The following is a 26,762-nucleotide window of genomic DNA, read 5'->3' as shown; positions in this document are numbered from 1 at the left end:
GTGGTGACCGGCTATGGTGATGGAAAGGCATTCTCACAAGCTCAGAAACATTCTGCCACTCCATCCACCCAGCAGGCATTGGAAACAAACAGTTCTAGCAAATGCTCGTGCAGTTAATAATAGCACAGATATGAACCCCAACAGTTCAAATAAAAGGTTTTGGGGTTCCATCTTGTCCAGACGAAGATGAAGATCAGAGGCAGATTAAACCCTGTACAAGAATCTCAACAAGCAGCTGACCTGAGGACTGCCTAGATGAGAGACAATCTGAACTCTTTGGGACCCAGGTCTTGTTAGTGTTCCCTTCTTCTGTCCTGGGCCTCTTGCAGCCTTGCCAACTGTGCTGAATCTCTGTGCAGGCTATGGACAGAATGGGGACCGGAGGGGGGAAGTGAGATAACAAGGCCGCCTCCTTTCTGGGCCAACAGAGGGTGCTGTGCTCTTGCGCACATAAGGAGAGAGAGAGAGAGATGGGGAGGGCAGGTTTGGCTGGGCTGCACAAGGATGTCCATACCTGAAGAGGACTGTTGTTTTTCTTCCCAGTGGGAGATGCGCTTTGCTTTTCCTGCCTTGCTCATAAGCACTCATGCAACACTTGCATGTTGGTGCAGTTCAAGCAGCTGACATGGCAGCACCAGTGGAATGTGCAGTTGCAGCGCTCGGTGACCCTCTGTGTCCGGGTCCGGTACCCCCTCCCGCAGCAGAGCAGCTCACAGCCATCCAGGGCAGGGGAAGAGCTGTTGCAGGAGCGGCCAGCTGTGCCCGCTGTGCCCGTCTTGCCACTGTAGGTGCAGAAGTTGGGCGATTTCTCAAAGTAGACCAGGTCATGGGGGGAAGGCGGTTTGTGGGCGGGGTTCTCGGGTTCCAGGTGGTGCAGCTCCACCCGGGAGGCCCGATTGCTGCCTTTGTTGCCATAAATGACCCGCGAGGCGCCATCAAAGCGGTCCTTGAGGAAGTCGCCCACAGTCCGGAAGGTGGGCAGCCGCATCCAGCAGGTCTTGACTGTGCAAGAACCTGACATCCCATGACACTTGCACTCCTGACGCATCTCAGTGAAGACAGTCTGAAAGACACACAGAGAAGTCAAGGCCTATTTGAAGTCAGAGTGGCACTTCTGCACAAACTGCTTGAGGCTGCCATCCTAGGGACACATATCCCTGGAAGCAAGCCCTGCTGAGCAGTAGGACTTGCTTCTAGAATACATATAAGGACTGCACTGTAAACGTGGCACTTGGGATTGTGCAGTTCCCACTGTGTGGTGAACACATGAAACTGCTGTTGTACTGGGTTCAACTTCTGCATCAGTCAAGAACTCCCTAGGTGGCCTTTGACACATCACTTTATGTGTGCTTCATCTTTCCCCCTCCACTATTAGAGAGATGTAGGGTGACCTAAGGGCAATGCATCTCTAAGGTAAGGGAACAAATATTCCCTTATTTTGAGGAGGCTTCCGTGAGTGACACCCAACTGCAGGATGCAGCACATGTCCCATTGGCACCGCTATGCCAGTGCTGGAAAGCACTGACACAAGGGGGTTAGGATTGTACCCGTAATGACCTACTTTGGAGGGTTGTTCTGAGGATTACCGAGTTGTATGTGAAATGCTCTGAATGTTCCAAAGCACTCTACCAATACGAATGATTCTTCATGATCCTGATTCCCACAGAGGAGCTTTTTCCAGTGTTCCCTTTCACAAGCCTAGCTGGAGTGCTTGGGCCTGGCTCTGTGCTGTCACTTCCCCAGAGTTCTGTGTGCTTCTTCTTTCCCTTCAACACCCTGCTGTGAACCCCTCCTACCAAGCCCATTTCTCTCCCCCCCCCCCACCCTTCATGCTAGTGGGAACTGTTCCCCTGGAGTTCTCTGCGCCCCCCTCCCACCCATGGAATGTGAATGTGTCTCTCCAAGCCCAGAGCTTTCCCTTCCAAAGGGGTTTTACTGCAATTAGAAGAATTGGAACCATTTCCTTCCAGATGTGTAGGAGCCCACATGGCAGCCGGGCTTGTGGTTCTGGGCTTGGCTAGCATGCAGAGGGTTTGCCTGCTGACAGGCTGCCTCTCTCTCTCTCTCTCTCTCTCTCTCTCACCATCCCACCCCACAGCCCACCTCTACTGCACTGCTCTTGCCACCCTCGTTGCCCATCCTCCAACCTATTTCTGCAGAGGAGCACACACTTCCCAATGCACATGTTCATACAGGCATAACATGCAAAAAGCACAATGTGTATTGCCATACAGAGGCCTACACAACCACACACCATGTGCCAAATATCTGTTTCACAAACCTGTTCATAAATGCCGACACCTTCCCATTAGGCAAGGCTGCAGATTTGGGGGCTGTGGTGTGGGAGGGCACAATTCACAGGGAAGTTCTCCTGTGCAAGAGACCCACTGACAAGAACCGGAGCTGCACAAGAGCACTGCTGCTCTCCTTGCACAGCTCCTGTCCCTTGCAGTTAGGGTAGCACAGTCCAGTAGACTGCACCCAGTATCCATTCGTGACATGGAAGGGATTTGTACTTTCTGCCAAGTAGATGGCTAGAACTAAACATCAACATGGTTGCAAAGCAGCTTTTGTACTGACGCCTGGGGGAAAGTGGACAGGAGCTGGGGCACATCCAGTCTGAGAGGAGTCATCATCGCATAGGGATGGCGGTGTAAATATTTTAGGTTCTCAAAGTGGGGGTCGAGTAGACTTTAGCGACGAGCAGAGCAAGAAACAAATGACAGGCAGTTAAAAAGATAGGTGTCACAGGAATAACTGCACCCAGTAAGGCATTTGAAGAGCTGTGTAATATACAGCCGTTTAATATGCTGATGCTAGAAGCATCCAAGCCACAGAAGGAGAACTGGAGTGTCTAGCACTCAAAGATAACAGAGGCAGTGGTCATCTCAGAAACCCAGTGAAACAGTGAAAATCAGTGGGGTGTGGTTATTGTCGCAGTCCACAAAATCTATGGAAAGGATAGGGAAGGTGATATACCATGGGATGTTGCTTTGTGTCAAAGGATTTAGAGAGCTTCCAAAGAATAAATTTCTTCACAAAAGCATGGTGGATAGAAATACCAAGTTCAAAGAGGTTCACAGTACTGAGGACATAGAGAGAGAGAGAGAGAGAGAGAGAGAGAGAGAGACTCTCTCTCTCTCTCTCTCTCTCACACACACACACACACACACACACACACCCCAACCAACCAACCAACCAACCAACCAAGGGTGAGCTTGCTATGGAAAAAGAAATCAGGGAGACAGTCAAAGGAGAATGTGTACTAATGCACTACTGAAACCACACTCCTATTGTATTTTCCAATCACAACAAAGAGACTGCATTTCTAGATGCAAAAAAGCAGCTGTGCTTTAGCACAGTTATAGCCAGATCCTATTGGCTTAGTATGATAGCAGGTTGCCTTCCACTGCCATAAATGCAGCTGCTGGAAAAGGTATGCCACTGCTAGGGCAGCAAGGAGATGGCAGCAGAAGCCGCCTGTGGCTCCCTGTATGCGGATGGCCTGCCTGGACCATACCAAGGTAAGAATGATTGCATGGGGGTGTTTCATGGGTGGGGATGGGGAGGAACAGAATGGGAACTGGGGCAGAGAGGGGTGTTTCGAGGGTGGGAAGGGGTTGGTTATTGGAGGCAACTCCACCAATATCCTATCCTCCTTCCCAACATTTATCCACCTCCCTGGGGTCCATTTAGACTTCCCCCTGCCAAGGAGTCAGTGCAGGTCTGAGTTGACCCATCAGGAATGTGGGGGTTTACTCTGAGGTAAGAGAAAAATGTTCCCTTACGTTGAGGAGGCCTCCGTCTCCCCACCGCAGGATGCAGCTCATGCACTGATTGTGGGGAGGTAAAATAGGATTGGGCAGATAGGCTGTAATCCTATACACACTTTCATAGGAGTAAACCGCATTGAACACAATTCTGAGTAGTCAGGCATAGGACAGTGCTGTTAGTCATGGAAAGAGATATTTTAAAACGGTGTCATTTATTTTACTCAGAGGTAAGCCCATTATGTTCAGTAAGACATAGGCTGTCATGTTATCTTAGTGGAAACAAACACCTCTAGTCATGGGTCTGACTGGAGGGGAGATGACCTTTGACTTAATCCTGAGTGGTCCCCTGAATTGAGTGCAAGTTGTGAGAGTTGTTGAGGTGTTCAGGATCAGTTTTTATACGGCTATCAAATTCAACATATATGTGAATGGAAAGTTGCCCAGAAAGTTCAACACGGTCACATTTAATTGCGAAACAAAAAAACCCCAAAAAACCAAAAAAAATCAAAACAAAAAGTTCTAAACAAGGGAGAAATTAAAGGATAAGTGAAAGGAAAAGTCAGTCATATCTTTTCAAGGCACTTAGAGGCTATTAAAGATACCATAATAGAAATTCACATGGAATGCATAACCCAGATTAGGAAAGCTACAAAGTAGCCCCAAAAGATGGTTAATGAGCAGAGTAAAGGCACTGAAAGGCTTCTGTTAAAAAGTGGAAGATTAGTCCAAATGGGGAAAATGAAAAAAGCACAAACTCTGCCCCCCCAAAATGTATGTTGAAAAGAAGACAAGCAAAAAAAAATAAATTGTGGAGCACACTGTGAAAAGTATAAAGGTATACAACAGAAATGTCTTTAATTAGATCAGTAGCAGGAAATTTATCAAGGAGATGGACCATTACACAACAAAGGATGCATGAAAGAGGACAGGAAGGTAGCAGAGAAGCTGAATACATCATTTACATCAATTTTCACTGTGGAAAGTTTTACACAAATATCCACAGCTGAACAACATTTCTGGAGGAGGGCATCTGAAGAACTATGTTCAAGAGATGGGCAGCCCAATATATCCTGCACCAGAACAGGCATGCCGACTGGCCTGTGCTGTATCTAGTACAGGGTAGGAGGTGGCTGCTGTGGAACTTGGAGAAAGGAGATTCATGTCCCCTTACTCCATGTTGTGTGGCAGCTGTCCCATGGGGCTACTCAGATCTGCACCAGCAAAATCAATGATGCACATCCGAGCAGCCTGGTGTAATGCCAGGCTGGCCGGGTTAAGATATGGTCTAGGTCACCGAGGCCAGTCCCACCCACCTCCAAGGCCCTGTCCACACACTGATCCGCCCTCCCTCTGCTTCCCTCTGCCCTGCCCCCAAATACCCCTATTAAGCTCTTCTGCCATCCTCCCCAATTCCCCTGCACCAGCCTGCCCAACTCCTGAGGTGGCATGTTCATGACACCTTGAAGACAGCGCAAGCCTAATAGGCCGGCCTATGTGCCGGTTAGGATTGCTCTCTAAGTTCAAGCCTGCTTGATGAAATAAAAATATGTAAAATATATCAAATATAAAACTGTTGATTTTCTAACAGAATTATACAACTTTTCACTAAAATCAGCCTCCTCACCGAAGTGTCCAAAAGTAGCCAACAAGATCAGTTTTTAAAAAGGGATCTGGGGATATTAGTCTATTAGACTAATATTAATTAGTCTATTAATATTAGTCTATCCTAGTCCATTAGACTAATATCCCAATAATTTACTAAGTTGTTTCTAATAAATTAGTGGCAATATCCATAAAAATAAGTTCCTGCATCACCAACCTTTTAGATTAAGTCTTGTAGGCTACAATCCTATACACACTTCTGGGTGGGTTAATCTATGTAATTTAAGAGGGTTTATTTCTGAGTAGACATGCTCAGGATTGTGCTGAAAGGGTGTCAACAATCACGTAGATAGAGGTGATCAAGCAGACATTATAGATTTGCACTTCCGAAAAGCTCTAGGGTCTTAATAAAGTCCCTCACCAAAGGATCCTGGCCAATCATAGCAGTCATAGGATAAGAAGATAGGTTATGAACTCACAAATGGTGAAAGAACAGGAAGAGGGGAGTAGGAATGAATGGAAAATTCTCCCAAATGAGGAGAGTAATGCAAGATTCCCCCAAGTTGTATAATGGACAACAAATACGGTTTCAAATAAGGGAGTATGAAGTAATATTATTGTTGTTATTATTAGAAGTGGTAATAGTAGCCATAGAATAATAACATAATAACAGAAGAAAATTCCGGCTGAATCAGGCCAAGCGTCCACTTAGTCCAGTATTCTGTTTCCCACAGTGGTTCATCAGGGAAACCAAATTCTTGGAAGCCAAATTCACAAGCAGGAGATTCAGGCATACTTCTGCTCTTGAATCCCAGCAGCTGGTATTCAGAGGCATACTGCTGCTGAATCTGCTGTTTGCACACTGATTAGTAGCCATCAGTAGACCTGTCCTCCATGAATTTGTCCAAGCCCCTTTTAAAGCCATCAAAGCTAGTGGCTATCACCACATCCTTGTAGTAAAAAATTCCACAAACTAATTATGGGCTATGTAAAGAAGCATCTTTTTTTTATCTGTCCTAAAGCCTGTGACAATCACAGCGCAATCCTAACTTGCACTGGAACAGGCAGGCTGGCAGGCCTGCACTGTATCCAGTGTAGTTTGGGGCTGGCTGAGGCTGAAGAAATTCCCCTTACCCAGGGGAGAGCCACAGTCCAATGAGTCTACTTGGATCTGCACCACTGGATGAGGTGACACAGATCCAAGCAGAATGGAGCAGCCTGGAGCTGCTCCACACCATCTGCGAATGGGGCTAGGATCCAGCAGAACTGCTGGATCCTGGCCCCGCCTCCCACTCCCCACCCACCTGCTCATAGTCCCACCTGCTGCCTCTCTTCCCCCGTCCTGAAATGCCTCCTCCCCGCCTCCTCCCCATCTTCCCTATGCCCCCCCCCGACCCCTGTGCTAGCTGAGCTCAGCCTGCATGGACTCATCTGCTGCCGCCACCATGGAAGCTAGTTCTAGCCTGCATGGCTAACTCAGAAGGAGGCACAAACATGCTTTACAGCACGTTTGAGACCCTCCCAGGCCGGTGCAAGGGACTTGTGCTGGCCGAGGGCATCTTTAGGATTGCACTCTCAGTCTCATTGGATGACTTCTAGTAGTGTGAGAGAGGGGAAAGAGCGGAGCAGTATCTCCACACCATGTTATAAGATTCAGTCATATCCCCCTTTAATTGCAGTTGTTCTAAGCTAAAAAGCCATGCCTCATAAGCAAGGTGGTAGATAGTTCAATGAAAATAGTTGATTCCAGGGCACGGCAGTGACAAAAAAAAGGCAAATTTCATGCTGGAGTTAGGAATAAAGAACCCTAATGAATCCCATTAGGAAAGGGATTGAGATAAGACTGCCAATATTACAGGTAGTCCCTGTCTTACATCCTGGTTCCATTCCAGAGGTTTGTCTGGAAGTTGGAACCAACGAAAGAACAGCACACTCACACCTGCGCAAAAGCACAAGGCCAGACAGCATCTGTGTGACAGTGGCATAACCAGGGGGGCAAGGGGGCAAATGCCCCAGGCGTTGCACTGGGGGGGACGGTGCTGCAACCTGCCGCTCTGGGTACGCCAAGAACCAGGCTGACAGTGGCTGCAGGAGCGCAGCCACTGTTGGCACAGTTCCATGTCACTCTGAGGGTCACCCCTCCCCCTTCTGCACCTTTTCCATTTTCACATATACACTGATGGAGTTTGAGCTGTCAATGATGAACCCAGAAAGAGCTCTTGGGGTGGCAGTAGATAGCTTATGAGGTCGCTCTGAGGGACACCTCTCCCCCCAATGTGCATCCCTTTACACATTCCCCCCCCATGTGCATCCCTTTACACATGTTGATATTGAACTGCATTCGCCACATGGTTGCCCATTCACCCAATCAGTAGAGATCCGTTTGAAACTCTTTACAATCTGGTTTTTATTACTCTGAGCACTCTGATGTCATCTGCAAACATGGCTACATCATTGTTTATCCCTAACTCCAGACCAACTTGTCTTTGTTGTACATCCATGGAAAATTTCCAATTAAATATATACCAAACTGAATATCACTATTGTCACTGTTCCCTATTGGTTCCCTATTGGGCCATCTGGTTCAACAAAACTCACACTGAGCACCCCATGGGATCAAGGCTAGGGTCACTTCCCCTCTGGGAGGCTCTGCCTGTTCTAGGGCACAGTCCTTTACAGCCCAATCCTATCCTGGGTGTATAGCAGTGGATATTGTGAGCTGCTGCTGTTGTAAGTCCAGTTATGGCAGTGGAAAAGATGTGCTGTCATCAGGCACTCTGGAGCCACTGGTGCAAATGGCCAGAGGCTCCACATGCTTGCCAACACCTTACCCAAGCCACACTGCTGTAGGTAAGGCAGCAGCGGGGACGGGTCATGGGTGGTTCTGGGGTGGGAAGGGGAAGATCTTGGCCTCAGCAGTGCACACCAGATCCTATCCCCCTTTCCCAGCGCAGAACTGCTCCCCAGCTCTCCTCAGATTTATTCCAGCAAAATAGCTGGCATGGGTCCAGAGAGACCGATTGATAGCTAGGTGGCAGAGAGGTAAGTATAAAATATTTTTACTTACCTCTTCTGGATCATCTGGTTGCCTCTCCCACCACAGCATGCAGTGTGTACCCCATTGGCAGCACTGCATGCTACGGCCTGGCAGGGGGTAGGACTGGGCAACCTGCGATTCTAGAACTTTTCTTTTTGTCCTGGCCTGAACATGAATTTACCCAGTGTACACGAGGGTAATTGAGCTAATCCTTTACTACAACACTTTCTCCTTTGGATGCCTCCCTGATTTCTTTCTCCAAGTGAACTCACCCACACCATTTTGGTCAAGAGGGTGATTGCATGTCCCAAGTACTACACTATTCTTTCTCTTTCAGAATGATCTATAACATTTTTAGCCTCAGGGAAGCTTTGGCACAAAGCAGATGCTCTCCAGGTACTGTTGATTTTTCCCTAGAGGTGAGTTCAAAATCTGCTCTGCAAATCTTTTGACGTTAAGCCCCAGCAGTTGGGTTCCATTGCAGCCTCTCGCATTTGTACTGTCTGGCTTGTCCCAAAACATTTCCCAGAGTCTAATAAATTCAAATTTCTCCCCTCAACACCACCACGCCAACTACACATTAAGACCGGCCTGCTCTGCATGTCTAGCTGGACCTGATATGGAACAGACAGCTTTTACAAAAATGCAACCCTGGAGGTCCTAGTCTTCAGCATCCTACCTAGCAACCTAAATTTGGCTTCTCAACGAGATTTCCCACTGGTGTTGATGTGCATCACAGCTATGGATTCCTCCCCAGCACCATCTACCAGTTATTCTAGAAAAACATGTGACATCTGCAACCTTCACACCCATCCAACATGTCACTACAAATCTCTCTATGTTCCTTCCACCTTCTACCCATACAGAATATCCTTGGCCTGCAAGGCTAAAGAGTCATCACCTAAGGAATGACCCTTCTCAAAGATTTTTCCTCACCCTTCTAAAAGATTGCTCCATCACCCTTCTAAAAGATTGTTCCTCATACTGATGTCCTCCTCCAAGATGCTCATTCTTTGTGACAGAGGCAGAACTATCAGCTTAGAAGTGGGATGCCTTAATCACATCCCTGAAAGTATTATCCACACATTTTTCCTGGCTTCTTCAGGTTGGCTTTCTCAACTTCAGCAGCATACTTGTCCCCTGAAAACCAGGGGCTCATTGTACTAGAGACATACCAGCAACCTATGCCCAACAGGCAGAAATTCATATATGTAGCACTCTGTGCGACACCCAGGGAAGTACCCATCCCTCTGCTAGCTTTCCACTTTCACAGCTAGTTCTGCTTATTTGTTTTGATTTTCTTTGAGGGTTTTAATGGCTTGTTTACTTAGAAAGCTTTTACTCTGCATTTTACTTCTGTATTTCTGTAGCCTTGAGGGCCCTTAAGCGGGGTACAAAGGTGGGGTATAAATCCCTTAGATAAATAAATAAAATATTTTGTTTTTGAGAACTTGGTTTTGAGGAGGAATGTTAATGCTCTGGCCTGCTCACTCTGCTGCTCAGCTCACACAGGCACTTAACTCACTTGTTGAGCTTAATGTTTTGTCACCAGTTTGTTTTGTCATTGGGCCTCCCTTGTGCTCATAGAACTGTAGCAATGTTGTTATTGCTGTTTCATATTGGGGCTGAACATCCCTACCTCACGTATACATAGAGGGGATTTGAAATGAGTGTTACTATCCAGAACATAAATTTTGGGGTGCTGATGGAAACACCTACTCAATATGTAGTGGCCACGAAAAAAAGAAAATTCCAGGCCTGGAATTTATGGGAGACTGAAAAATATAAAATGGTCACATCAAATGTCATTATGTATAAATTGATGGTGCAGCTGTACATGGTATATACAGTCCTGATCATCCCATTTCAAAGAGAATATTGTAAGGGGTGGACGAGGTGCAGGAAAGGAGTAACCTAAATGATCAAGGGGTTAGAGCACCAGCCTTATGAGAAAAGGCTGAAGCATAATCCCTGCTAACTGGGCAAAAAGGCACCTTGTAAAGTGGTGTCCTCTTAAATTTGGCAGGGGGAGAGCAACTGTCCTTTTCATTCCAGCATGATGTCTTTTCCTGATGACTGTAGCTGATGCTTCTTCTGCATCTCTTCCTACACTGTGCATCCTTTAGGGACAGGAAACCATTTATTAATTTATTTTGCTTTGCAAACTGCTTTGTGAACTACTTAGGGCCAAAACCTATCCAATTTTCCAGTGCAAGTGCAACTGCGCCATTGGGGTGTACACTGCATCCTGTGTTGGGGAGGCAGTCACAGCAGCTTCTTCAAGGTATGGGAACATTTGTTCCTTTATCTCAGGGCTGCATTGTGGCTGTACCGGTGCTAGAAAGTTGGATAGGATTGGGCCCTTATTGTTGAAAAGTGGTATATAAATCTTCTTCTTCTTCATATCATCATCATCATCAGAAGAAGAAGGATAGGATTGGGCCCTTATTGTTGAAAAGCGGTATATAAATCTTCTTCTTCTTCATATCATCATCATCATAAGAAGAAGAAGATAACCACAGCATTGTCTGTGCATAACCATCACCATCATCATCATCAATGTTGGAACAGCAAGAATCCTTCAAAGATATCTCTGTGATTCCTAGGATCTTGGCTAGTTCCCGGATTTTAGACTATAACCAGCCCAGCATAGGCTTGATTAAGTAGTAGTAGGCAACCTTCAGTCTCGAAAGACTATGGTATCGCGCTCTGAATGGTGGTTCTGGAACAGTGTCTAGTGTGGGCTTGATTAAGTATAATAATAGTAATAATGATAATGATAATAAAGGTGTGCACCGCTTAATAACCATTTAACATTGGACTGCATATATGAAGGTGGTCAAAGCACAATAAAGATGCTCTTAATGAGGCAATCACATCTACCATAGCCTGCAGCAGCGTGACTTTTTACACAACAGGGACGCTCTTAATGCAAAGAAGAGGTAGTCTATCTCAAGTAGCCTGTACAGCCAGCTAGTGTCTGGGAGGGAGTGTCTGTTTACACAACAAAGGCAACAGATTGGACTAAATGTTCACTTAATGACCTAATTGCATAACAACGGGGATAGGAGAAGGTATCCCTGTTGTTAAGAGGTGCACACCTATAATCGGCATCATCATCTTTTTTCTTAGATAAAAAGTTCCATTATTATTATTATTATTATTATTATTATTATTATTATTATTATTATTATTATTATAAACAAGAGACCTGACAGGTGGTCATAAAATTATGGAAGACGAAGAAAGACATTTTTCTCTGACAATAATTGGCCTCTGGATCACCCAAGGTTGTTGATTGGCAGTAGGTTCAAATTAATTTATGAGAATTTGTTCAGAGCATTAGGCAGCAGGTTCAGAATTAACTCACTTAATTAACTCAGAGGTTAACTGAGTTTTAAGCTGAATTAACTGAGAATTAACTCAAGGTTCAGAATTAATTCACTGCAGCAGGATACGATGATGGCCACTGCATTTCGATGGCTTTAAAAAGAGATTAGACAAATGCATGGAAAAGTGACCTATCCATAGCAAATAGCCATGCTAGCTAAATGCAGCCTCTTTGTGCAGAGGAAAGATGCCTCACAGTACAGGTTGCTTTGGGCAAAGTACCGAGGTGAGCTATTGCCTTCATGCCTGTTTGTGGGCTTCCTGCAGGCATTTGGCTAGCCATTATTGGAAAAAGGATACTGAACTCTATGGTCCTTTGATCTTCTCATGTTCTTATGTACACTTCAAAACGTCTTGTGCTAGTCCTAACACCTGCACGTATATAAGTATATTCTTCCCCCCAAACCATCCTTATCCAAGGGCTGGGCCCAACTATCCAGACCACCTCAGCAGCCACTTAAGTAACAATATGTTTAGGATGCTAGAAAAACAGCATGCAGTCCAAGACCTCCACCTTGCAATTCCTCAGAAAATGTTGCACATGCTTTTGTATATTATTTGAACTGAGACTTGCACCTCAGAGTTCTCTGCAATATTGCAAGGAATCCTGGAGCACACCTCAAAGACAGTGCACGCAACTCCTTGGCACAGTATAATGGACTGGACTTGATTTCTTTCCAGGGATCAACATACACTCATGCTAGTGCAAGCACATATGTGCTTCCAAAATGGCGTTCCATGTGCTTAGGCATCTAGTCATGCTGGCCACATGACCAGGGAAACTGTCTACGGCAGTGGTTCTCAAACTGGTGGGTCAGCAGGCTGCAGGAGGTGCGGGGAGCCCTGCGCAGCCCTGCACAGCGCTCCCCAAGGCTTGGAACGTTCACTAAAAGCGGGCGCAAAGCACTTCCATTTTTCAGGAGGTGCTTTGCGCCTGCTTTTACATAACATGCATGCAAAGCATCCCCCCTCGCCCCCTCTTAGCAACGCAATCCTGGGGATCGCATCATTACCCTAGCCCCTCCCCCGTAAGAACTTACTGAGGGAGTAAAGCTCCCTCAAAGTTTGAGAACCTCTGGTCTACAGACAAATGCCAGCTCTTTGGCTTAGAAATGGAGATCAGCACCGCCCCTACAGTCAAACACGACTAGGCTTAACACGGGGGGGGGGGGAACCTTTACCTTTAAGAACATATGTACACACACACACACACACACACACAGAGGTCTGAACTGCACTGTCATTTTTGTCTACTGAAATCAACATGCAGAGCTTGGCATGTGGAACCAATCTTACATATCCTTCTCATTTGCCCTGATACTATACCCCCTTCCTCTGTTATTTCCCTTTTGTCTATTCCAGATTGCAAGTCCCTCAAGGCAGGAACTCACCGCCCTTTATATTGAAAAGGAGCAGACTGATGGCGAAGTGCAAATAAATACAGAATATTAAGTGTTTGTCAAACCAGTCTGATCCGTTGGGCTCCACTGGCGAAACATGCACTCTACCTGCAGAGCTGCTGGGATCCAGGCAGGTGCTATTGGCATCATGCGCTCCAGTGCCACCAGCGATGAGGCTGCCAGTGCACACTGGCAATTGTGCACTTGCAGCTGTGCACGCAAGCTGGCGGTGAGGCAGAAGGTGTGGATCTGGCAGCAATGGCACATACCAGATCCTATCCCCTCCCTTTTGGACCTCTTGCCCCTTTCCTCGCCCAGACATATGCGACCAAAAGAGGTGGCATAAACTGAAAATATCTCCTGCAGGCTGCCCAAGTGCCCCACCACCATAGGATGCAGCGTGTGCCTTTTTAGTGTACGTGCATTGGTGTGGGAGGAATTTGATAGGATTGGGCCCTAAGATAGACTGAACCATGATCTAGTCTAGACTCATATTGAAACATTCGCAATACCAGTTCAGCAGGCCGAAATGCAGCAAACATCAACCTCCCCCCCACCTTCATTCAAATGAATGAAATGTAAATTCATTTCACATTTTAGCAGATAGAAAACAGTCATGCAAATGACATCACCCTGATCCAACCCATACCCAACCCCATACACAGTGACACCTTTCCCCACACTTCCTGTTCCACATGTTCTCGGACTTCTTACCAGACGTCCGGCTTCGTTGTTGTGCAAATTCATCAGAAAACGCAGGTCTCGTCCCTTCTCATTGGAATCGACAAACTCTCGTCCGAAGACCCTGCCGAAGTCGACATTATCACTGCAGCCACCCCAGTGCCAGTCTGGACCTCCTGGGCCCCGTCGCCGGTAGTCACAAGTACACGATTCTATGGAGCCTTCAGAGCACGAGCGGGCCACAGAGTGCGTGACACCAGCACTAGTGATCGCAAAGATGAAAGCAGTCTCCCTGCACCCTGGGGAATGAGTAGATGTCAGAGCATAGTACTGAAGTTCACAGCTGACCCTGTGCAATACTAATGTCACAGCAATATGAATATCAAGGTTAACAGTACAATAGGCTATTCAGAAGTCAATCCTACTTTGTTCAGTGGGGTTTACTCCTACGTAAGTGTGCACAGAAATGCAGCCACGTTCATCTTTGCCGATCTATTTAACATGACTACAAATATTTGTGACCAGGGCATGAAAAAAGAAGCAGGAGAATGGGCTTAGTGGCTTGGCCTGTGAACTCCAGCCAGAGTGAAATTGCAGAAAGCAGCATTACATGGTACATCCTAGCCCCAAGCAATGATCTTTCACCATCTCCAGAAGGCAATCCCGCACTGTGGCCCAGTTCAGTGGTTATGAACATGAGCTGGTAGGAGGATCCTCCGGCTTGCACTCTGCCCTTCCCCTTCAAGCAGAAGGAGAGGAGGCGGAAAGTTTCCTTTTGTGGTTCATAATATAAACTTCCATTTCCTGTTTCATCCAGACTCAGGAAATGGCAGCTTGTTCAAACCACAGTTAGTTAGCAGACCAGAATATCAAATGAATATCTGATTGGTAGAAACAGGAAACTGCAGTTTGTTACAAAACTGCACCTGGAAGTTTTTGGTCTCTTTCACTTGTGCACAAAAGAGAGGGGGGAATGTGCAAGACTGCAGCTTATGCTTCCCTGGGATTACAACAACAGACCATGTTACCTGGGAACTGAGCCATTATCCCTATTTCTGTCCTCTCATTCCCTGTGATATGTCATCAGGTCTGGCTCTGGTTGTAGCTGTGGCTTCTTATATGCGCATGCCCCTGGATCTTGCCACCCCCAAATTTATTTATTTATTTATTAGGTTTGTATTCCGCCTTTCTCCCTAAAGGGCAGCCAAGGCGGCTAACAATCAATTTAAAATACAAAGTAAGATAGAAATAAACATTAAAAATAAAAAAATAAAAACAATTAAGATAGCAAATAAAATAATAAAAGTTATTTCCCTACTGTGAGCTCCTTTCCCTATCACTTGCTGCCTGTTGATTGGTGCATAACTGCTTAGCAAGTCATCTGTCAGGGATGCTCTGATTGAAGGGTTGTGGGGCTGTTGCTAGGGTCTTTGTGGCAGCAGCATTCCTAGAGGGGGGACACAGTGCTAGGTGTTTCAGGGTGCCAGGTAAGCTGCCCCTTCCTCGCACTGTAAGAGCCTTTCTGGAGGTGTCTCCTCCACTTTGCTCTCATTGCCCGGAATGGCTCCAACAGAGAGGGGGAGGGGCAGCTTTCAGGGTGCCTTAAGGCACCCTGCACAACTTAGTGCTGTGCCTCCTCTAGGAATACTACTGCTCTGTAGGGTTGGTTATTACTGCTAGTTGCTACAAGTGCTGTCCCGTTGTTGAGATAACTGTTAAGTTGCTGCTGAGAGTTTAGTACACAAGGACTTGCTTAACCCATTTTTGCCCAGCCCACAGCTGTGCACATTTTACTCCTGTCACATATATGCAATGTTGGGCAGAAAACCCTAGTGCAGCAGCAGCCGTCTCACCTAGATCTATACCATACAATCCTTACTCTGCAGGTTCCTTTGACAGGATACAGAAGAGCAGAGCAGGGGCTGCTGGTCTCACCCCTCTCCTGGGCTGGTTCCTCCCCCACCCTGTTCCTCCCACTCCCCACCTCCCAGAAAATACTCACCACAGGCCTGTGCTGCGGGAGTACTGGCCAGCCCTCCATGTGGCACTGAGGCTCAGCACTGAGTGGCGCTGGTCCAGCACTGGTAGCCCCTCCTCTCCAGGTGCCGCGGACATGACTTATGGTACATTTGCGACACCCAGCACCAGCACCAACACTCAGTGTCACTGCTAAGGGTTAATCGGATTGGGCCTTAAGGGTCCAATCCTATTCAACTCTCCAGCATTGATGCAGTTGCAATGCAACCTCGAGGTAAGGGGGCAGATGTAACCTTGAGGAGGCCTCTGTGACTGCCCCCCATTGCAGGATGCAGTGCACGTCCTGTTGGCACAGCTGTACCAGTCCTGGAAAGCTGAATAGGATCGGGCCCTAAATGCTGCAGCCTTTAAAAAAAGAACTCTATAATCCTTTGGCAGGGAGGGGAGGAGAGAGTAAGACGAGGCGCACTCGAGTAGCAGAGCCTGAGAGTTGTGGGAAAGGAATGTCCTTCCTTCTCATATGAGGGAAAATAATAATAACTGACTATAAAAACTAAAATTATACATGACACCTGATGTACAAATCCCAGCTGTGAATGTCTGCGGTTTATGCTGTTCTGTGTTTATGGTGCTGATCTCACAAGTAAACTTTTTACATACAAGGACTGTGGTTGCAATCCTATTCACACTTTCCTGGGAGTATGCTCCATTGATTATAATGGGACATACTTCTGATTAGACAAGGATAGGATTGGGTTTAGTGTCTTCAAACTATGACCTCCAGAACTATACAAGTCAGTCTCATTCTCACACACAAATACAGTACATGAAATCACTGTGGCAGTAGCTGCTTCCTAATCAACATTGAGACAGAGAAGTGACCTATGACAACATAGTGAGGTTCCAGTCTGAAAGATGCCTTTTTGGAAACCCTGGGCCAGGGTTGTTCTGAAGATAAAATGGGGGTTGCATGTGAGTGAGTGTAAGATTATTGGAGAGATGGTGGGATAAAAGCATAACTAATAACAACCAAAAATTGTCACCTATCACAATTTGTCCTGGCAACTCAAAAAATATCATATCACTCTCCAAGGTATTATACTGATTGACAATATTTGATATATGGCACATGTTGGGACCCAAAGGGGCCCATAAAGCAGCTTACAAGAAAGGTTACAAATGATAAAGCAACAGGAAGTTGCACTTGGAGCAAGTGTGCCTCTCTTCCCACTCTACCATCCAGCCCCACTCTTGTCTGAAAGCACATGATACAGCTCCCTTTCTAAAGCTAAGCAAGTCAGTGTAGGTCAGGTTGGGCTGGGGTACCACCTAGGAGTCCCATGTGAGACACCTTGGGTTCTGCAAAGGAAAAAAGGCTGGGTGGAAGTAAAAAAAAAAATGCAGTCACAGCTTGACATTTGTTGTTTAATGGGCTTGTCCCACCTCTTGAAAGCTTCCTGATGCTAAGAGAAAAGCAGAGGGTCAGAGCAGAGCCAGGGTTCAAGCATGCTGAAAGCCACAAGCTCCTTGCCCCCACACTTTCCATATAAAGATGGCAATGCTGGGCACACTTCCGCTGCTTAAATCCCAGTGAAATCAGCAGATCAACTGTATGCAAGACTACTGTGATAGCAGTTTCCTCTTTTAGAACTGTGAGACCAGGTTACAAAATTATCTTTTTTTTTTTCCTGAAGCAACACTGAAATGACACAAATGCATCTCATCCACATCTCAACACATTTCCCACAAGCAGGCCTTCAGTTCCCAGCCCAAACAAAAATGGCTGGAGAGGGGCACCTTGAGACAGAAGACTCAAAAAGCCAGAGCAGGATCTGAAGGCACCTTATACAACAACCTCGCAGATGCCAAGCTGGTCTGGTCAGGACAGTGCAGGAATGGGAGCCTGCCTGAAAACCTTGAGCTTCATGAGGGTGAAAAGATGGGACAAATGTAAGAAATCAGGATCTGTTTACCTTCTGCTTAGAAAAAGAAGAAGCAGATTCAATGTTATTTATTACGTTTGTTTTTTTTCCAGGGAGTTCAGAGCGGCTTCTCTAGTGCTCTCAGACAGTCTCAGAGAATGACTAGGCTGCAATTTGCTTAGCTTCCTTCACAGCTCAGCATGATGGGCCCTCAGAACATTCCCTGGGCCCTGGTGCTTTTGGCAAATGGGCACTTTTCCCTATTTTTTATTTTTAAAAACAGGTTTTAATGTTGATGGTGGAGAGAGGAAAAGTGGACAGGAAAGGAGGTGGCATGAGACAACTTTGCATTTATACAAAAGCTTGTATTTCCTGGCTGAGGTACACACTATTGCAGGGGTGAACAGACATTACTTAAATTTTTTCACTAGAACCCTGAGACCTACCAGCTGGAGCCAGGTGCAGCTCAGGGGGATGAAGACTCACTTTAGAATTAAGGAATGAGCTGCCTCTGAGCACATCCTCAGCATAGGAATGAATATGTGTCCATTGATAGGAATGAGCTAACAATCCTTCCACAGGAAAAAACAACAACACACCACTCCTTGTTTTTCCCCAAGTTCCCTTTCTTTCAACAGCCTGTTTTGGAGGGGAGAGGCCTTTTTGTTCTCGATCAACAACTGGGAGTCAGAACTCTTTGCCAACTGACTGCAAATTCCCCAGGGGCTTACCGGTAGATCCAGAGTGACCTTCTGCCTGCCTCCACACTGCTGCATCCCCAAAAATAAAAATTGGGGTGGAGAATGTAAATGACACACCATGGCATGCAATGCAGCCCATACCACCTCCTGCCACTGGTTTGTACAGTGGGTTGTGTAGAACGTTTGCTGGCTTAGATGCAGCAGACTTTTGCCTAGATTAATGGCTGCTGAGAGCAAATAGGAACATGGCCAGTGATTCCATCAATCAAGGGAAGAAAGGTGATAGTTTGGGGAAGTGGTTCTCAAACTGGTGGGTCACATCCTACCAGCCTGAGAACAAATGTTGTTGTGCTCTTGTGGGGAAAGGGGGAAGACAATGATGTGATCCCAAGGATCACACCACTGGGGGGACCTGGGGCTTTTTTTTTTTTTTTTTTTAACATACCTGAGTTCCTGCCAGGGGGTGCAGGGAGTGATCGCAACCAGGAAGTGGGTTGCAATCACATTTTGTCACTGCCTAGGACAGGGGTGTCAATCATAAGGCCCCCTGGAAGCTTTTTATCTGGCCCTGCTGAGGTGTTACAGCTGAAATGGCAGCCCACATGAACATTGGGCTTTCCCATATCTTGAAATATGATCAAGATTTGCGTACTTTCTCTTCTGTCATTTGCAGTTAATGAGTTTCTATATGAGAACAGGGTCTGATTTCTGGCCATTAGCTGCTTAATAATGTCACTTTCCGCTTAATGACATCACTTCCAGCCCTCAGCTGGAGCCCTGAATGCTAACTTTGGCCCTCTGTATGAAACGAATTTGACACCCCTGGTCTAGGAGGTGCAGGAAGCCTTGCAGAGGGCTCTGCCATCATCCTCCCGGGACACTGGCAGGGACTCAGGTATGTTTAAAAAAAAAAAAAAGCCCCAGGTTCCCCACAGCAGCACAATCCTGGGGATTGTGTTGCTGTTCTCCACCCCACCCCCACAAAGACTTACCCTGGTCCTCCCTGAGAGAGTTTGAGAACCAGTGGTTTAGGGTGTTTAGGGATGTTAGCTAACTAGTCATGTCCAGGAAAGTGAGGTTCCTCATTCTCCTGCTCTATTGCCTGAACAAGAGCAAAGTTGTCTTAGGTGCACTAGATCTGTCCTAGAGAAGTGAAGGGCTTCCCATCCCAGCACCTGCACTGCCTTTCCTCCTCCTCCTGTACTCTCCTTACCCCGGTTGACAATCTTGCCAAAAATGTTGGGCCCGGGTGTGGTGGGGCAATTCCAGCGGCGGTTGCGGAACTGCCACTTGCACTCCTTGATGGCGCTCTGCAGGCCACTGCTGATGCTGTGAAGGATGCCTGGGTTCTGACGGATGAGCTTGCGCTGCTTGCGGCTCAGCAGCTGGAGGGACGGGTCCAGCACCAACTGCACGTTCTTGGAGTCAGTCAGCAGGTTGGTAGATGAGGCCACGTTAATGATTCCCCTGTGGGCAGAGAATGGCAGCGGCTTGAGACCCTGGCAGAGACTGAAACAATTCATAGACATTTCCAATGTGGCAACACATGTTTTTAGATGAGAAATGTAAAAGTCTACATTCTTGCTTTGGCAGACATATGTCAAAGTTTGAACGTGAGTGATTTTGACTTGTGGGCATGACTTGATTGTTTTGACAGGCCTCAAATAGGAAACCTTGTTAGCTATAATTGGTCAAATACTGACTGTTGTGGCATTTCAGCAATTGATTGCTGTCCTACTGCCTTTGTATGTCAACTATCAAACGTGGCCCAGTATGAAATACAGTACTTTTGCAAGCCAATGTGGAATACCAATTGTTATACCCCTCTTGAATTCATGACCAATGGAAAAACAGTATCAGTGATTGGGCACCTGACAGCACCTGTTTATCCTACCTGCATAGCCATTCATCATGATCAGTTAAGACCAGTTTTATAAAAAGTTTCCTTGGCCCCAACAGCATGCTAGGGAGCACTTATGGATGACATGGTGATATTGAGTGTGTGATCATTCCTGTCTGTGAGACATGGAATCCTCATTCTCCAGGCATTCATGCTGCAACTTCCTATGAGAAGATGGGATAACTATCTTTAGACTATGTCAAGTTCAAGAAAGAGTGTCCCCATAGAAGGGGATACGGCAAGAAAAGGCACCAGTGAGCAAGGGAGTTTTGCACAAGAGTCACTTTCGAGTACTAGATAGGATCCTTCTGGTTAATTTCAGCCTCCTCAACCACTGGCTTATTATAGGGGTCCCTAAACTACAGCGGGGGGGGGGTCACATTCGTCCCAGCAACTGAGTCTGCTGAGCCTAGTGTCATTATAATTTCATGCCCCTCACTCCTTCCTCAGCTCCCCTCACTCCCTCCTGCACCACATATCTTTTTCCTCTTGATGGATGAAACAACTACCAGGCTAGGTTGTTCTTGCTAAGATCCCAACTGCTTGAGAGGGACAGAGAAAGCGAGCAGCCCTGAAGTTTTAAACAGAGCAAGTATGGCAAATCTTTTATTTTTCTATTGTGCAAATGTTTATACATCTACATACTGTAATTGACTGCTCTGGCCAGTGGCATCACTAGGAGTGTGTGGGCCACATCACGTGATGCGCATGGGGGTGTGTGTGTGACACCACTACTCACCAAAATTTTTTAAATCTTGGTGTTTTCAAATAATACCATCATGTTATATATCAGTCGATGCATAATTTCATGCAGAATGCAATGAAACAGTGTTGAAATATCTCTATTCTATCAAAAGTTATAGCCAAAAAACCAGTGGGGGCAGGGCAATCGTTTATTACCACACCCACTGCCCAGGGTGTTGCTCCACCCACAGAATGAGAGGAAGTCTATCATAGGGGTGACACACTGGCCTCCGAAACCATGTGACACAAACCCTAGTGATGCCACTGGCTTCATCCCACCATAAGAACAAGATTAAGTGACATGGCCCTGGAAGTGGCAAGTTTAACAACCCCGGTTTAGTGCTACGACTGCAGGAGGCTCCACTTAACTAATACAGGTTGATTGATCTCTCCCTGTCCATGAGTTGGTTTAATTTTCTAAGTCCATTGAAGCTATTGACCATCACCCTATCTTGTGGCGGTGTATTCCACAAGTCTATTACACTGTATAGGAAGAAATACTTCCTCTTGTCAGTCCGAGCTTCCAGCCAATCAATGGCTTTGGGCAACTCCAAGTTTCCTTTATTACAAGACAGAGCAAAAGTTCTCTCTCCACATATCATGATTTTACAAACCTCTATTCTGCAGCATAGCAAATCACAATGCCACCAAAATTACAGTAGTAGCAGAAATACAAATAGCCAATAATAATGTCTCTTATATTTAAGGGCCAATCTACACATCACATCCTGTCCAAGGATGGAGAAGTCTGCCCACAGCACCAGTAGGAGAACTTCTTCACACAGTGGCTACAGCACACAGGACTGCTTCCCACCTGAATTCTGCACATCACCTGGAGAGTCTCCATAGCTGCAGCACCAAACCTTAGTGTGTATAGCCAGGGTCCCTGTGATGAAGAAGCACTCTTCCTTGTATGTGTGCTGTGTGCACAGGGAGGGGAATCTGCAAGGTGTCGCAGCACCCTCACTGTGAGAAAGAAAACACTTCCACAAAAGGCTCACACTGCCGTCTTGTTCTCTGTCTCACAAACCTTCAGAAGACCCCTGGGCAAACCCTACTTATTTAAGGAAGCAGAGGCTGACAGGTTGATCTGGTGCCAACTGCGAACACACCCAGAGGCTGCCAACCTCTTGCTCTCAGTGCTGATTGTTTTAAGCAGTTTTATATTGTTGCTCTAAAAGTATACAGTAGGTTAAAGACTGAAGGGGCCTGTATTTGTACTTAAAGGTGGGGCAAACACAAAAGGAAATAAACTGAGCAGGATTGTAAAGTGCTACTGGCTCTACATGTCCAAGGCTTCTGATTATAAATTGTCCATTCCATTTTTGGACGCATTGTCTATTCCATTTTCTGTTGCTCTGCCAATGCTGTTCTGTGATTTACATGACAGTGATACCTAGATACCTACCTACCTACCTACACACACTATACTTTCCTGATGAGTCAGAGCCCCAAAACATCATTCTGACATAGTCCCGTCACCTCAACAGCTAGAAAAGTAGATATTAGGCGGAATGGCAGGGCCATTGGATCCTGGACAACAGTGTCTCATCCAGTGTTGGACATTTGTGTCCATTTTGCACCATGGACATTTGTGCCCCAATATATGCATATTTATATTAGATGTGCTGTTTTATTTTTAAAGCACAAAGGTAGGGTTAGGGCTGAGATAAGAGGCTTAGGACATATAACATGGGGTTTGTTGCCAGTTATAGTGGGATACAAGTGACCGGGACATACACACACACACACACACACACACACACACACACACACACACACACACACAGCTGCAAATGTCCAGGAATGCCAATGATCAAGATGCATTGAACCAGGACACAATTGTCCAGGATGTGAATGCCCTAGCTTTAGGAGGACATGGGCCTGCATTATCCTGAGCCAGGTCACCAGCTCAGTATGGTTCACATCTAGCTTGGTGTTCTCTACACTACCTGAGGCCTTCAGCATGCACTTCACTACTGACCTACAACCCCAGGCCTTGAGTTTGATTCTTGTCTCCCTAGAGCTGGAGCTGGGGGAGCAGATGATCACTGATGTCGTTCCAGATGGATGTGGTTCTTCCAGGCTACCCAGAAAACTCTGTGTGCCCAGAATGCCACTGATGATTAGACACATCTGAGATGGAACATTTTCACTCCTGTCAATATCTGGGGCACAACATTTCCCTCTTCTAGAGACCATTCTAGCACAGAGCAAGTCAAAACACATGTGGGGATGCGGAAGTTCTGCTGCAGCTTCAGAGTTGGATTTGGCAGAGGAGGCAATTTCCAGTTACAGCCAGGGACAAGCATCTATGCTTGCAGAATGTAAACTTCACCTACTTGTATTGTTAAAGACACTTGGGCCTCTCTGACTCACCCCCCTGACTCAGTCATGGAGGTATCAAAATTATGAAGGTACTTTCCAGTGAGCTGGAGCCCTAACATTTGGTGCACACATATTACCTAAGACATTCCAATCAGCAGAATAATCTGAAAAGGGGTGCATTTGTACATTTCTTTCTCCCCCAACTAGGGGGCTCCAACAAATGCTTAAGGTACAGTGGCTGCAATCCTACCCACGCTTCTCTGTGAGTAAGTCTCAAGCTTACTTATGGGTAGGCATGCATAGTCAGGTTGCTGCTGTGTCAGGTAGCAATCCTAACCACATTTACCTGGGAGTAAGACCCATTGACCATAATGGGACTTACTTCTGAGTAGACATGCCGAGGATTGGGCTGTTAGTCATTCCACTCAGAAAACTGGAGTCTCTAAAAATTTTGAAACTCTAGAAATTTGAAAGAGGCCAATTGCACATCTCTCCTTTGAAATGGAAGGCAAGGAGTGAATCTTCAAATGGTGAAAGTAAAATCCAGACATATGCACACCCCAGAAGCAGAAATCTGGTATAGCCCACTGATTACAAGTAAAGGCTTTGAATGAGACATGTTTGCCTCAAATGATCCAGACTTGAATGATGAAGGCTGCAATCCTAACCACATTTTCCTGAGAGTAAGCCCCATTGCACAAAATAGGACTTACTTCTGAGTAGACCTGGTTAGGATTGTGCCCCAAGTTTCCTTCATAAGAGAGAGCCAGCACAGAACAAGTCAAACTTCAAGTGGACTGGGATTTTCGAGTGTGGACAAGTTGTTTCATTCGCGCCTTTGGAAAATATTGGGGCTCCAAGCAACCTAGGTGACTTGTGCCACTGGCTAGATCATACATCCAATGACCGGTAAACAGAAAGCCAGAGCTGATGTTACAGATTAAAGTTTGGGGCCTATTCAAGCACGAGACATAAAATAATACTTGCTCCAATCAGGTGTGTCATGCGAATGCCAACTTCCCTTTGACCAGAAGACTCATGGACATCCCAAATGCTTCTGTGCCGCTTTCTCTGCTACAGGACAGTGATCTGCACCCATGCATAAAAACTGCAAGAGAAAGGCGCAGGAGCAACCAAAACCTCAGGTGCGCACATGCTTTCCAGACTGCATCTAATCCCATCTCAGGAGCCATGGCCTGGAGCAGGTTCCCATCTGCAAGGTGGGAATGAAAAGGACCTTCCACACAGGGAGAAAATGACCTTCCTCTCATTGATGCTTCCAGGGTTGAGGATGGACGATTGACAGATATTGTCATTTGTCTCCAGGTAGGGGCAGACTACAGGGGAAGATTTTTTTTCAGGGAAAGCAGAAGTAGACTAAACAGTAGACATTCTACCACAATCAACAAATAGGGAGTGATCAACAGCAACAGGAGACATGTTCCTCTCTGCTGTTGAAGATCTCAGCGCATCTCCATGCCTGTTGGGTCTCTGTTTCCACCAGCAGCAGCAGCACGCTTGTCTCCAGGAAAGGGATGATATCCCCTGGAGAGGCTGGGCGGGCATCGCAACCAGGACTCCAGCGGTCCTTGCCTGGGCGAGAGTTGGAGGCAGAGAGTGCCCGGGCAGATCAGTCCAGACCTGGCCCTGCCTCTTCTCCCACGAGGGCGCCTCTGCCCATCAGCAGCCCGACGCCCCGCCGCTCCCCCTCGACGAAACGGACGGGCAAGGCGGCGGGCCCGGGGACAGACCGCGTCCGGCTGGCTGGCAGAGAGTGCGATGCGCCCCCTCTGAGCGCGCGCTGGCATCCACCCACCCCGGCGCTCGGCTCAGCTCCGCCAGCACCCCGCGCGGGGCGGGGGCGCAGGTTCCCGCGGGGAAGCTGGGCCGCAGCCCAATCCTATGCACGTCTACTCACAAGTAGCCCCCTCGCGGTCAGTGGGGCTTGCTCCCAGGAAAGTGTGCGTAGGATTGCAGCCTGTGAGCCCCATCCTATGAATGTCTACTCAGAAGTCAGTCCCATTATAATCCATGGGCTTTACTCCCAGTAAAGTGTGGATGCTATTGCAGCCTTAGAGCCCAAGCCTATGCAGTAAGCCCCATTAGAGTCAATGGAGCTTTCTCCCAGGAAAGTGTGCATAGGATTTCAGCCATAGAGCCCAAGACTATGCCTGTCTGCTCAGAGGTAAATCCCATTAGAGTCCATGGGGCTTGCTCCCAGGAAAGTGTGCATAAAATCGCAGCCTGTGAGTCCAATCCTATGCCTGACATTATAGCCAATGGGGCTGGCTTCCAGGAAAGTCCATAGGCTTGAAGCCTGTGAGCCCCATCCTACGCCCGTCTACTCAGAAGTAAGCCCCACGACTTGCTCCCAGGACTGCAGCCGGAGGCGGCTTTGACACCGGCACGCGCGCGCCCCGCTTGGCTTGGAAAGACGGTCGGGCTCCGCGGAGCGCACTTACCACCACCGGCCGCTGTTGTTCACTGCCAGCGTGTTGGAAAGCGTGGAGGCGGCCAGCACCCACAAGGTCTTCAAGCCCAGCATCAACGCCACGGGGCTCATCGCTCCTCCTGCCCGGCCTGCCTGCTCGGCGGAACGGCGAGGAGGGACTGGGCGGGCGGCGAGGGGGCCGTCCGCGCCGTCTGTCTGCCCAGCTGCGCCCGGGGAGGGTCCTCACGTGCGCCGGAGGTCCCGGGAGCCGGAGCCTGCGGAAGGACAGCGCTGCCGGAGCCCGGTGCCCTGCGGCTGGAGAGTCAGGGAGCCGCCCGAGGGGGAGCCGCGCGCGGGCGTCCTGCTAGCTGGGGGCCCCTCGGAGCATGTCTGAGGCGAGCCCCTGCCCGGGGCCGGCTTCTTATAGGGGCTGCCGGGAGCAGGGTCGCCATGGAGTGCGCCCTCCGGCTGGCAGGACCGCGCGTCGTGCGCGCCCGCGAACAATGCGCCCGGAGGCGCATCAGGGACGGGGGGGGCGCAGCGCCTCTGGACCGGCCGCTCCCCTCGCCGCGGATCACATGCCAGGAGGCCCCGGGACACCCCGCGGGAGGAGGGGGGCCGGCCGCGGGGGACCGCCCGTCACTCGACGCCCCCACCCCAGCCCGGGACGGGGCCGCGGCCGGGCGTCCGCTCCGAGGGCGCTCTCGCTGCCGCCGGCGCTCATGGCCCGGGCGGAGGGGGCGGGCGGGCCTGCAGGAGCCGCCCGGGGATCGCCCCTGGGCAGCCGCATCTCCGCGGGGCTCCTCCAGTAGCCGCGCTTGGCCGCCGAGGCTCTGCGGTGGCTTCGTTCCCCCGCTGGCTGCCGCGGGCCAGACG

At 47.8% G+C, this 26,762-nt stretch overlaps 1 protein-coding gene across 1 annotated transcript; it reads right to left on the bottom strand.

Moving 5' to 3' along the window:
* Positions 1–574: 574 nt before the first annotated feature.
* Positions 575–26,018, bottom strand: WNT1 (Wnt family member 1). The gene is made up of 4 exons (XM_066614303.1): positions 25,918–26,018; positions 19,697–19,950; positions 13,917–14,182; positions 575–1,063 (listed from the first exon to the last, which is right to left on the bottom strand). The coding sequence occupies exons 1-4, from the start codon at positions 26,016–26,018 to the stop codon at positions 575–577; spliced, it is 1,110 nt and encodes a 369-aa protein (XP_066470400.1).
* Positions 26,019–26,762: the final 744 nt, after the last annotated feature.

Source organism: Tiliqua scincoides, chromosome 2 (genome assembly GCF_035046505.1).
Source record: "Tiliqua scincoides isolate rTilSci1 chromosome 2, rTilSci1.hap2, whole genome shotgun sequence".
NCBI classification, from domain to species: Eukaryota; Metazoa; Chordata; class Lepidosauria; order Squamata; family Scincidae; genus Tiliqua; species Tiliqua scincoides.
The sequence above is the reverse complement of the archived record's forward strand: the minus strand, read 5'-3'. Positions and strand labels throughout refer to the sequence as shown.

Coding starts and splice junctions, on each gene's coding strand:
- WNT1 (XM_066614303.1), bottom strand. CDS start 26,018: ATGAGCCCCGTGGCGTTGATGCTGGGCTTGAAGACCTTGTGGGTGCTG. Junction 14,183..19,696: donor TGGCAAGATTGTCAACCGGG/GTAAGGAGAGTA, acceptor CTCATTCCCCAG/GGTGCAGGGAGACTGCTTTC. Junction 1,064..13,916: donor ACAACGAAGCCGGACGTCTG/GTAAGAAGTCCG, acceptor TGTGTCTTTCAG/ACTGTCTTCACTGAGATGCG.